Source organism: Humulus lupulus, chromosome 7 (genome assembly GCF_963169125.1).
Source record: "Humulus lupulus chromosome 7, drHumLupu1.1, whole genome shotgun sequence".
NCBI classification, from domain to species: domain Eukaryota; kingdom Viridiplantae; phylum Streptophyta; class Magnoliopsida; order Rosales; family Cannabaceae; genus Humulus; species Humulus lupulus.
In genome coordinates this window covers 176,067,608-176,078,500 of record NC_084799.1, presented here as the reverse complement: position 1 = coordinate 176,078,500, position 10,893 = coordinate 176,067,608, and the positions used below count along the sequence as shown (strand labels likewise).

At 34.8% G+C, this 10,893-nt stretch overlaps 1 protein-coding gene across 2 annotated transcripts; it reads right to left on the bottom strand.

The window, feature by feature from the left end:
• Window positions 1-222: 222 nt before the first annotated feature.
• On the bottom strand, window positions 223-6,934 carry LOC133788855 (transcription factor LHW). 2 transcript variants are annotated; one of them, XM_062226479.1, is made up of 10 exons: window positions 6,112-6,934; window positions 5,083-5,304; window positions 4,884-4,965; window positions 4,618-4,659; window positions 4,474-4,533; window positions 2,170-3,984; window positions 1,968-2,069; window positions 1,377-1,517; window positions 1,148-1,273; window positions 223-935 (listed from the first exon to the last, which is right to left on the bottom strand). In XM_062226479.1, the coding sequence occupies exons 1-10, from the start codon at window positions 6,204-6,206 to the stop codon at window positions 756-758; spliced, it is 2,865 nt and encodes a 954-aa protein (XP_062082463.1). In that variant the 5' UTR covers window positions 6,207-6,934; the 3' UTR covers window positions 223-755. The 2 variants fall into 2 exon arrangements, with proteins under 2 accessions (XP_062082463.1, XP_062082464.1); XM_062226480.1 differs by lacking the exon at window positions 6,112-6,934 and having other exon boundaries at window positions 4,884-4,972; window positions 5,083-5,220.
• Window positions 6,935-10,893: the final 3,959 nt, after the last annotated feature.

Below are 10,893 nucleotides of genomic sequence, written 5' to 3'. Positions count from 1 at the left end.
ATGACCAAAATGAGCTACCCTCAAATGTTTGTAGCCATACATTGATGTCTCTCATTATCACATGTCTCGCTTTCAATAAGTTACTATAATAGTGTTCCAAATTCAGCTATGCACTTTGGTCAGTCTGAAACTAAAGCAAATCTATATCTATTTTTGACTTGGGCAGGCTCATCATAAATATACTTAGCAGTGAAACACCAATCCAGACCAAAAACAAACAAATTATGGAAAGACAAATATTCATATCATTGCAAGAATTTTATAAAATGATACAAAAACTAAAATACCCCAATAGAAATCCAAAAGAGAATCCAAAGTTCTTAAATTACACTTGCAACCCCAATATCCCACTTTCTCTATACATTTTTTTTAACAGAGCCCACACCCATTATCCTGCAACCATCCTGTCTATCTAACACAAGTGGAAAAAATGATCACTAGTTTCCTCAAAAAACTGCCTACAATGGCTAAATTTTTTTTCTAGGTGGATGATCAAAACATATGGCATATCTAGAAACCAAACATGAACATGATTGGAAATTTTCGGGGAGCTTTTCTTCATCACTAATTTAACAAATCTCCACACGCTTGAAGTGAGGTCAGTCATGAATTGGCTTGTGAAGAGACGAAGTTAGCCGAAGTTAGAACAACCTGAAAGCTTGGGCTGGAATTTATGCTAGTCATGGCAAGCAAAAACTGTTCTTGCTCTCAACATATCCGGACCAAGAATCTACAAAACAGCACAGGTGGTTGGTTCACTGCATACTACCAGACCTACCAGTTGCGACTATAGGGGCAGCATGGGGAATGGATTCGTGGACCATCAAACCTTTGTTTTCAATGGCATTAGCTGATGAAGCACCACCTGTTACGGTTTGCTCCAAAAGCTGAACCAACGACATAAATATTTCCATTCTTGTAACATCCCGATTTGCCTGCATAACAATCTCGTGTAAGTGCAAAGATGGTATGACTTTTTTTTTTATAAGAAAAGAGATTCAAGATTATATTCATCAGCATGCTATGAACAAAGTGCAAGTATACTAAATATGCAATTACCCCAAAGGTTAGTACATAGACTAAACATCTTCAACAGTTTTCCATGAGTGGATCTGAAATTAAAGATCTTTATCGACTGAAATATTACCTCTATTGCAAATCGAGCCCATATTTTATCATTGCGAGCTTCCATTACCCCCTTCAAGATGGTCAAACCCATCCCTCTGATTAAATCAGCTATTTCTAGAAAGAAACCTCGCTCTTCACAAAGCATCTGCCAGGGCAGGAAACAATGAAAAGACTATGAAAATAATGTACACGCAAGATACAATTTTGATATTAAAAGAAAAAAAAACAAACCAAAAAAAAATCACCACCTCCACAAGCATCTGACGAGGGGGGTTTAGATCCTCGACTATGATCGGGCAGATCATAGATTGTGAGCCAACTTCAAAAGCCCATGTTGCTCCACCCTCAAAGTTGTCTTTTAAAACCAATCCACCCTCCTTGTTATTAATCTGCATAACCAGGTAAGCATTTACATATTTGCAAAATGTTTCAGCTCTCAACTTATATGTCATATATAATTAGCCCGTACTATGGTCTACAATCAAACCTGTGTAGCAAAGAGCTTGATATTTATCTGCTTACAATTTCTATTTTTGTAACTATATCTGATGAACGTAATCTGTTTAAGCACGCTATTTCTCTATTTCTTTTGGTATCAAAGATTATGGAGCACACACAGTATCTTTATCCTTATTTGTTGCCAGTCTCTTTCCAAAATCCCAATAAAAAAAACATACAATGACTTTTGGAAAGTCATTATACACACTCCTGATAATTATAATTATCATCTTCCCAATCACAATGTACAAGCATGCTCCCAGAAAAGAAAGGTAAATGCCCCAGTAAAATTAGCAAAACATAAAATAAAATAAAAATCGAAATGCCCAGGCCACACGTACCTTTGACTCCCCAGTTTGCTTTAGCTTGTCAGCATGCTTTGTGACACTTTGCAGGAAGAGCATGTGCTTGATAGTGCGTTCAAGCAATGCATCTATGCTACACTGCAAAATTGTATCATAGATCGAAACAAAAAATTAGTACTTAGACACTCAAAAAATAAATAAAGATGAAAAGCATATAGTGAAAGATTATATAACTTACTTTTGCCCCATTTGGTACAATCTCGCGCAACTCCTTCACACGATCTTGGATCATCTGGCGATCTTTGGGTCTGGGTCTAGGGTTCTCTCCAGGCTTAAGCCTTTTGCGATTAGATTTTCCAATTTCATCAGGCCTCTTAGAATAAGCAGTTGAAACACTATTATCATGTTTCATAGAACTGCCTTGCTCAACCCAGGAACTGATTTGTGATCCATAACCAGAAGTCTGGGAACAGTTTCCTGCGTCATCCCTGCTACACCCAGATTTAAATGAACTTGTTTTTACCATCCCTGGTTTATTCAGAGGCTCAGGAAGCTGAAATTTTTCCCCTGGCATATGATTTGACAAGTTTCCACGTGCATAGGAAAGTGAACTACTAGGTACTGAAGAGCTACTGATCTTTGTCAAAGACGTTCTGCAAGAAAAATTATCTTCTGAGCTTTGCTTGGCAGAAAACTGCGCCCTAGATACCACAGCATCTAGAAGATGGTCTGTACCCGTCCCAGAAAATATACCACTGTCTGATATTCCATCTTTTGCTGAAAATAAACTAGAATCCAAATCCTTTGAGCCTGTAAATGTTGAAGTAGACTGATGAATATCTTGCATAACTTTGTCCAGCCCATGGCAATTAAGTAGCTTGTTTTTCAAATTCATACCCAAAATATCGAACAAGTCATCCCCTGATGAAGGTTGGGTATATTGTTCGAGTTTGGCATTTCCAGATCCTGCAGACTGAGTATTAATATTAAGGTTCTGGCAGTCAAGTACAAAATCAGGGAAATGGTCACTAGAAAACGCATGTTCATTTGCATTAAAAAATGGAATGTTAAGGGCCTGTAAGAGTTCATCATCCATCTTTTGTTCATTAGGAGCCAAACTATCTCCAGTAATCTTCACATCTTTGGAAAATTGTCCACTGTCAAAGCCTTTTGACGTATGACCAATAACTAATTGATCTGGCACAGAAGAAACCTCCTCTGTTTTCAATGTTTCAGCCTTTTGAAGCTCAATCAAAGACTGATGAGTACTATGGTTGACATCTGCTGTTAACTTCACGTTTGGGAGAGAACAAGGAACAGATACTGCCTCAGAAGAACTATTTATTCTACCATTTATTTGGCTTTCATCAGGCAATGGAATGTTTACAGAATTTATGCTGTGATCAAGAACTAGGCTTCCACTTGTTCCGAGATGAGATGTACTAATGCTATTTGATACAAGTTTATTGTCATCAGATTGATTGTGGATGCTAACACCAGGCAGGATCTTATTTCTAGATTGGCTAAAACCATATTGGTTATTGAGTCCAGACCTTCCTCTGTATGAGGAAGCCTGATGATTGGGCCGCTCACAGGAACTCGAAGAGGTCACTTCAGCACCTGCAACTCTACCCTTCAAATGGCCCCTAAAAGAAGTGTTTGATTTTATCACCGGAGAAAAGCTGGGTTGACAAGGGTTACCTTGGGTACTAGGCAACAGGCTTGCTGTAGCAGTTTCATATCTTAGAGCATTTTTTTCATGATTATTCCCAACCTCTTTCTGAAAAGATGCAGGTGACTGACCAACAAAGCTTGAAACTTGGGAAGAGTATCTATGTTGACTCGCGCAATCAGCCATATAACCAGAAGAGTTTACCATCTTGTGTATTCCAGATGGATCTGTATGTAATGACAGTCCAGCATGACCAGGAATCCCCATTTTGTTGGCAGAATCCTTCACCAAATAATTATCAGACAAAAGAGCACCACGAACACTTCCCAATTGCAGAATCAAACTCTTAACATCATTCACAAATTTTATGTTCTCCATAATCTGAAGATGCAAGAAACAACTCATTAATCAGGTTGCACTTCCAAAATTTAAATGGAACAATAGCAATACTCGTTACTAAAGCTGTAAATAACTAAAGAAAATAAATGAACATGGTGAGACTAACATATATTAAAAAATATCAAGTATTAAAGACTTTAAATCATAGAGAAAATAAAACGGTGGAGAATACATAGTTTCCTAGATGTTATATCCTGAAATTAATTTGACAGAGATTGCAACCGAAAACAAATCCATGGATTCTGTCAACCTCATCCATATTTAGAGAGAAAATGATGGAGCATAATCACCACAATTTTACAGAACTAGTATCTAGCAAGAAGCAAATAGACTAAGATAATACAATTAGAAATATGCGCTAGATTGCTCGAGAGTAAATTCCTATATTTATTTTACTAAAAGACTTATCAAATTGATATAGTTTACCATTTTGTAATGTTATCAAGAATACGAGGAAAAAGAATTACTTACAGCCAGGGAAGAACCAAATTGAACAACACCGTGAGGAGGAACAGGAATAACAGAAACTGTCTGCATACCAAAACAAAGTAATGTAACCAAACGAGCAGGACAAAGATAGACAAAAATAGCAGATGGCAAATAAAGACAGCAAACCTGCATGCCAGCTGAAAATTGGTGACACATCTCATTTAAGATCTGAAAAAATCCAAGAAAAATTAAAAAAAAAAACTTCCAAGTTTCAGATGTCAAATTGCATACATGCACAACTAGAAAATAAAATTCAGAGACAATCCCTAACTTTTCCTTTGCAACCATTCATAGTAAACATGAGTTATAACTTATAGACCATCTCTCTAGGCTATGCAAAATGAGCAATACAGTATGACAGAATTCTTTAGTGTCATTATTGATAATATTACCTCTGGGGGATGGACATATTTATCATAACTATTTGAAAGAATCCATTGATGGTTTCCAGTAAATGCAGCTCGCCCAACTATTCTGAAACCTCAAAAATATATAATTAAATAAATATCAGAAGGCATACACTTCATTACGAATTACAAGGTAGTCACATTAAATAGTTAAAAAACTTGATGGAAGATGGAAAATGCATACCCTTCACCCACTATATTGACCTGATTACTAATCATCATTTTGTTAATAAGTGCCGAGACTTGATCTCCCACTTGACTTCCAAGCTGAGAAGGGCAAGTTTCAGATGACATCAATAGTCTTTCCCACTCTCCAAAAGGTAGCTCAGTACTCCCAGCTCCACAAATGCTTGCAGGTAGAGAAGAATTTGAGGATTCATAGTGATATTCTTCCCATATTAGCAGCCTGTCAACAAGTAAAATTCTTCATCCTTGGGGCATATTAAAAGTTAAAGAAACAGTCCAGTGCCAAGAAGCATTAAACAATATTATATATTGATTTCCAAGTACCTAAAGTAGTCTTTTTTTCCCAGTAATTTGAGCATAAAAAATAGTTAAAATTGCATTTTTCAGAAGCCTGGACAAAGACAAAAGGAACTGATTTTTCCATCAAATTAACCGCTAGTGGAAAATATTAAAATTTTCTCCCCCTTGAAACAACAAAGTAAATCTGAATAGAATCAAGCATCGCAGACCGAATTCTGAACCAATAGATTTAGAGCATTTAATGAGTCAGGCACAGAGTGGTTAGTGAACCTATAATGAACATGCTTTTTTCACTGGGAATCTAGAAGGCAAAACAGAACAAAGCAAGACATAACATTCCAAAAATAGGAAACAACAAAAATCAGATTACGAAACAAAATCTAGAAAACGATAATAGTTAAGACTTTTCACATGTGTATCATATCTTAGAACCAGAAAGATATCACAAACCCTAGTCCCCAAAAACCCTTTAAAGAAAATGAAATGACCCAACAGATCTACTTTGTTTGGCTTCTGAGAAAACATGGACAAAAACGGAAATAAAAAATGAAAATTTTCTAAAAACATCCATATTTTGCAGTTAATAAACTAACTCAATTGAATCTAACTCACTTGTTGAGCTTCTTTCTACTCATCCAAACCAGGGACAAATATCAGCCAAAAAAAAGTTATAGAACTACTTCTACACCTTTAGTTGAGACCAAATTATTTCTCAACTAACACTTACTTAGGGTTTTGGCAGCCGATCTTCCAGAACACAGCATAAGACCACTGATTCGAACCGCAAAGAGTCTTGAGCACCTCTTTTAGCAGATACCCCATGTCTAACGGAGATTTCGGAGCTCAAACACTGGCTATCTAGTGTAACAAAAACGACGAAACCCACACACGAAAAAAGGAGAGAGAGACAAAGTGAATAAGAAAATAAGCAAGTAATAGCTCACTGCCGGAGACCGTACATTTCTCGGAAACTGTGTATCTCAGCAACTAACTTCCCCGGCACGATCCTCTACCTGCTTGCTTCGTTCTCAAACCACCGCTCCTCTTCCTCTCCGGATCCAAGTTCACAACATTCAATCTTGGGCAAGCCATAAGCTCAAGCTCGACGGGTGAAAGAAAAAAAAAAACTGTGGAGCTCGAAAACCCTCCCGAGAGAAGATTTAAAGAGTCGAGAAAAAAAAAAAAGCTCGAACCTACACTATCCCACAAGGTTCGAGCTTAACAAAGTCCATGATTCGCTCCATTTTTGTACTGAGATTGATACAAAGGCTTCAAAGAGGGAGAGAGAGAGTTGAAAGCTAATGGTAAGCTTAATTCAGCGATTCGCAGGGACTGAGACGCTTCCACCCGTGTGGGACACCGTGTCGTTCCGGTCCGTCTGGTTAGGTCGTGTTCAAGCTGAGGGCGAGGCTGAAGCTGGCTACTGAATCTGGTCTCTGGCTCTGGGGCTCTGGTTCTGGCTCTGCGTCTGGTTCAGGGCTCTGGTTTTACAGGTGGGCTTCGGAAAAATTCTCTCTCTGTGTGAAGTCTGAAAGAGTGTGGGGTGCGCTAAAGTGCGCCTTATTAAGCACCCAGGAGGAGAAAGGGAGGTTTGAAAGTTGGACCTGGAGTTTCGTGTATTTACGATTGTGCCACTATGGTGATAGATTTGTCGTTTGTCAGATGGTGTTCCAAGTCTCGGAGAGAGAAATCAAATAAGTGTATTTGTATTTGGTATGGCCTCTTTTTGGTCTGAACAGAGATAGTGCGGGTTGCTGTCTTGGTGACGTAATCTTTTGCAAGAGATTGCCCTTGCTTTCTGTGTTAAATTACTGGAGTGGCAGGCTTCGTTTCCGTAAAACGACGACGTATGGTTCAACTTTTGGTTTTGTTTTTTCATTTTTACGGTAGATGAACCTTTTTCCTTTGGTTTAGTTCTCCCGTACACCCAAAAAGAGGCCAATTAGAGCACCCTTGTATATTTTGTTATTTTGAAAGTATTTTTGTCACCATTTTTTTTAAGGAAAATTTACAAAAATACACTAAAAGTTAAAAAAAATCTGAAAAATATGATACCTTACAAAAATACGGAATTTTTTGATAAAAACATGGAATGGCAAAATTATAAATACGGAGTGGCAAAATCATAAATAAAAGCTGTAAAATACAATTTCTTGTGATCAACGTTTACAAACTAGTAAATATATGTTACGAACTTGTAAATATCTGTTACGTGTTTGTAAATAATATTTACAAAATCAGTTATAGAATTGTAGATTTTTTTTTTTGTAGATAAAACTTACAAACAAATTCGTAACTAAATTTTTTATTTTTGTAACAATAATTTACAAATCTAGTTTTACAACTAAGAAATATATTTTTGTAACTAATATTTACGAAAATATTTTATAGTTAAGAAATCATAAACAAAATATACATAAAATTATCATACTTTTTCATATTGTTACAATATTGTACCAAAAAATTACATGAAACATCATATTTATGCTATACAACTTAAAAATATAAATTTAAGATATTCATTATTTATAAAACACTTTATTGAATATAGTGGTGAAATACAATATTTTTCTTTAAACAAGTTTTACATTTTTGTAACAACAATTTACAAAACTAATTTCACAACTAAAAAGTTTATTTTTGTAACTCACATTTACATAAATATTTATAAATTAATTTAACATGATTATTACAAAGATTTACAAAACTAATTTTTTAACTTTAAATATATTTTTGTAACAAAACTTGAAACTTGGATTAGATTATGATTTTGGTTTAACATGGAGTGTTGAGACTTGACTAGCTATGATTTAAAAAATATATATAATATTTTTATAAAGAATAATAATATTGTGATTATCTTTAACTATATATTGTAACATATAGTTATTAATGTTAATTTTAATTAACAGTATATTTGTAATTTGTATAAATATTTATTTATTTTTTGAGTAATTGTATAAATATTAATAAATATATTTATTTTAAATAAAATAAATTACTCTATTTTATTTTATTTTATTGAAGGTAGTAACTATAATTATTATTACTTTTATTATTATATTATATGATATGCCTAATTCTTATTAAAAATTGAAATAAAAAAGTAAAACAAATGGTTAATATATATATATACACGGGTGGACACGGGTGGTAGGTAGTGAATGCCGTATTTTTGTAATTTGTTAACATTACCGTATAAAACGAATTTTTTTTTAGATTACAGTAGAAGATGTAATTAACCCTTTTTTTAATAGCGGATTTTGTAAATTTTTAAAATATTTGAATAATTTATGGTAGCGAAAGTAATATTTATATAAGTTATTTTCTAAGCACATAAAAAAAAGTAGTCACGCGCATGTAATAAATTATTTGAACCTTATTTTTTGGCACTGTAAATTATTCATAATTTCTTGAAAATTTACAAAATTCTCTAAATAACTACAATATACACTGCCATAAAAAAATTTGTGCCGAAAATACTTCCCGAGCCAAAAACTAAAAGAGAATGCATCGGTGTGTCCCTTTTTGGAGGGTGCACCCGAGATTTTCCATTTACTTTGTAGGTAATAGCATTATTCTATAGTTATGACTTTATATTTTTTTTTTTGGAAAATCTTGGGTGCACCTCCCCCCAAAAAATTGGGGCACACCAATGCAACCTTTCTCTAGTTTTTTGCTTGGGAAATATTTTTGGCACAAATTTTTTTATGGTCGTGTATATTGTGGTTATTTAGAGAATCTTGCAAATTTTGAGGAATTTTCTAATAGTTTACAGTGCCGAAAAACAAGGTTCAAATAGTTTGTTGCACTCATGACTATTTTTTTTTATGCGAGTCAAAGATAGCTTATTTGGACATTATTTTTGGCACTATAAATTATTTTGAATTTCTAGAAAATTTACAGGATGCTCTAAATAATTGCAATATACACGGCCATAAAAAAAATTGCGCCAAAAATACTTCCAAAGCCAAAAACTGGAGAGGGGTACATTAGTGTGCCCCCTTTTGGGGGTGCACCGAAGAAACCATATTTATTGTAGTCATAACAAATTTATCGGAGGTTCTTTAAGAAATTAAAATAATTTAGGGAAAAACTTTGGTGCACCCGTCAAAAAGGGGCACACTGGTGCACCCCTTTCTAGTTTTTGGCTCATAAAGTATTTTCGGCGCAAATTTTTTTAACGTCGTGTATATTGTAGTTATTTAAAGCATTCTGCAAATTTTCTAAAAATTTCAAATAATTTACAATGCCGAAAAACAATATTCAAATAGTATATTGTAAGCGTGACTGCTTTTTTATGCTCGTGGAAAGTAACTTATATGAACATTGTTTTCGGCACTGTAAATTATTCAAAATTTCTTGAAAAAATTTGCAGGAAGCTATAAATAACTACAATATACACGGCCATAAAAAAATTTGTGCTGAAAATACTTCTCGAGCCAAAAACTAGAGAAGGGGTGCACTGGAGAACTACCCAATAAGTTATTGTGTCAAAAATATGATTCTAAATTTTGTGTTGTACTGGTATGGAACAATTAAAAGAATTTATTGAATTTTTGTTTTCAGCACTATAAATTATTCAGATTTTCTTGAAAACTTGCAGGAGGTTCACTAAGACTACAATGAATATTGTTGTTTACCCAAAAAGGGACTACTTGATGACGTGATAGAATTAGCCTACACGTGGAATACACGTGGCAGTTTAAGTAAGTATAATATGTTCGACCATCGACCAGGAGATCATTCGCTCATTAGACATCATATTTATGCGCGACCAGTCTGGTCGTGTCCTTTCACCTATTTTCTTCAGATATGTAATCTTATAATTACATATTAATTGTAATTTCCATTATTATTTATATACGCATATATTAAATGTATTAAAGGTCCATTGACCCAGGTAGAACTCATTGAGCCTATAAATAAGAATCAAAAGGCTCAAGAGATGGGACTTTTGAACTTCAGAATTCTAAGAGAGAAACAGAGTGTTTTTATCAACGGTAATTGTATTTGTTTACCGAGATTTTCAGAAACCGCGCTAATGAATATTAGCTAAGACTAAAGATATGAAATATAGAAAAGTAACACAAGATTTTTTACGTGGTTGGGGCGTTAACGAGCCTTAGTCCACGAGTCATGTGTATTAGAGCTTGGAAAGTCTTTTACAATGGTGTTTCTCCCTATGTTTCGGCAGAGTAACTGTATATTAGTTGAAGAGAGGTCATTTTTCCAGTGTTCTATAGCCTGTATTTATAGACTCATGGGAACACTGGGTCTGGACCGGGTATAACCCAGGGCCATCAGAGAAATGGATACTCTTGGCTTCTCTAGTGGAAGCCCAATATAAAAGATAAAACATACATAAATTCAAGACTAATCATGGCCCAAGAGCTATACTTCGCCCGACAAAATGGTGCTTTTGGTCTGGGCACTTCGAGTTACGAGGCATATTCGGGGGACAAGATCAGTCAGAGTACTTGGCAGCGCAGATCAGAAACAGCAGCGT

Excerpts from the sequence above, each read along its gene's own strand:
- LOC133788855 (XM_062226479.1), bottom strand. The coding sequence starts at position 6,206 with ATGGGGTATCTGCTAAAAGAGGTGCTCAAGACTCTTTGCGGTTCGAAT. Across the intron at positions 4,660-4,883 it reads AATATGTCCATCCCCCAGAG|ATCTTAAATGAGATGTGTCA; the intron begins GTAATATTATCA and ends GGATTTTTTCAG. Across the intron at positions 2,070-2,169 it reads TTGTACCAAATGGGGCAAAA|TGTAGCATAGATGCATTGCT; the intron begins GTAAGTTATATA and ends ACAATTTTGCAG.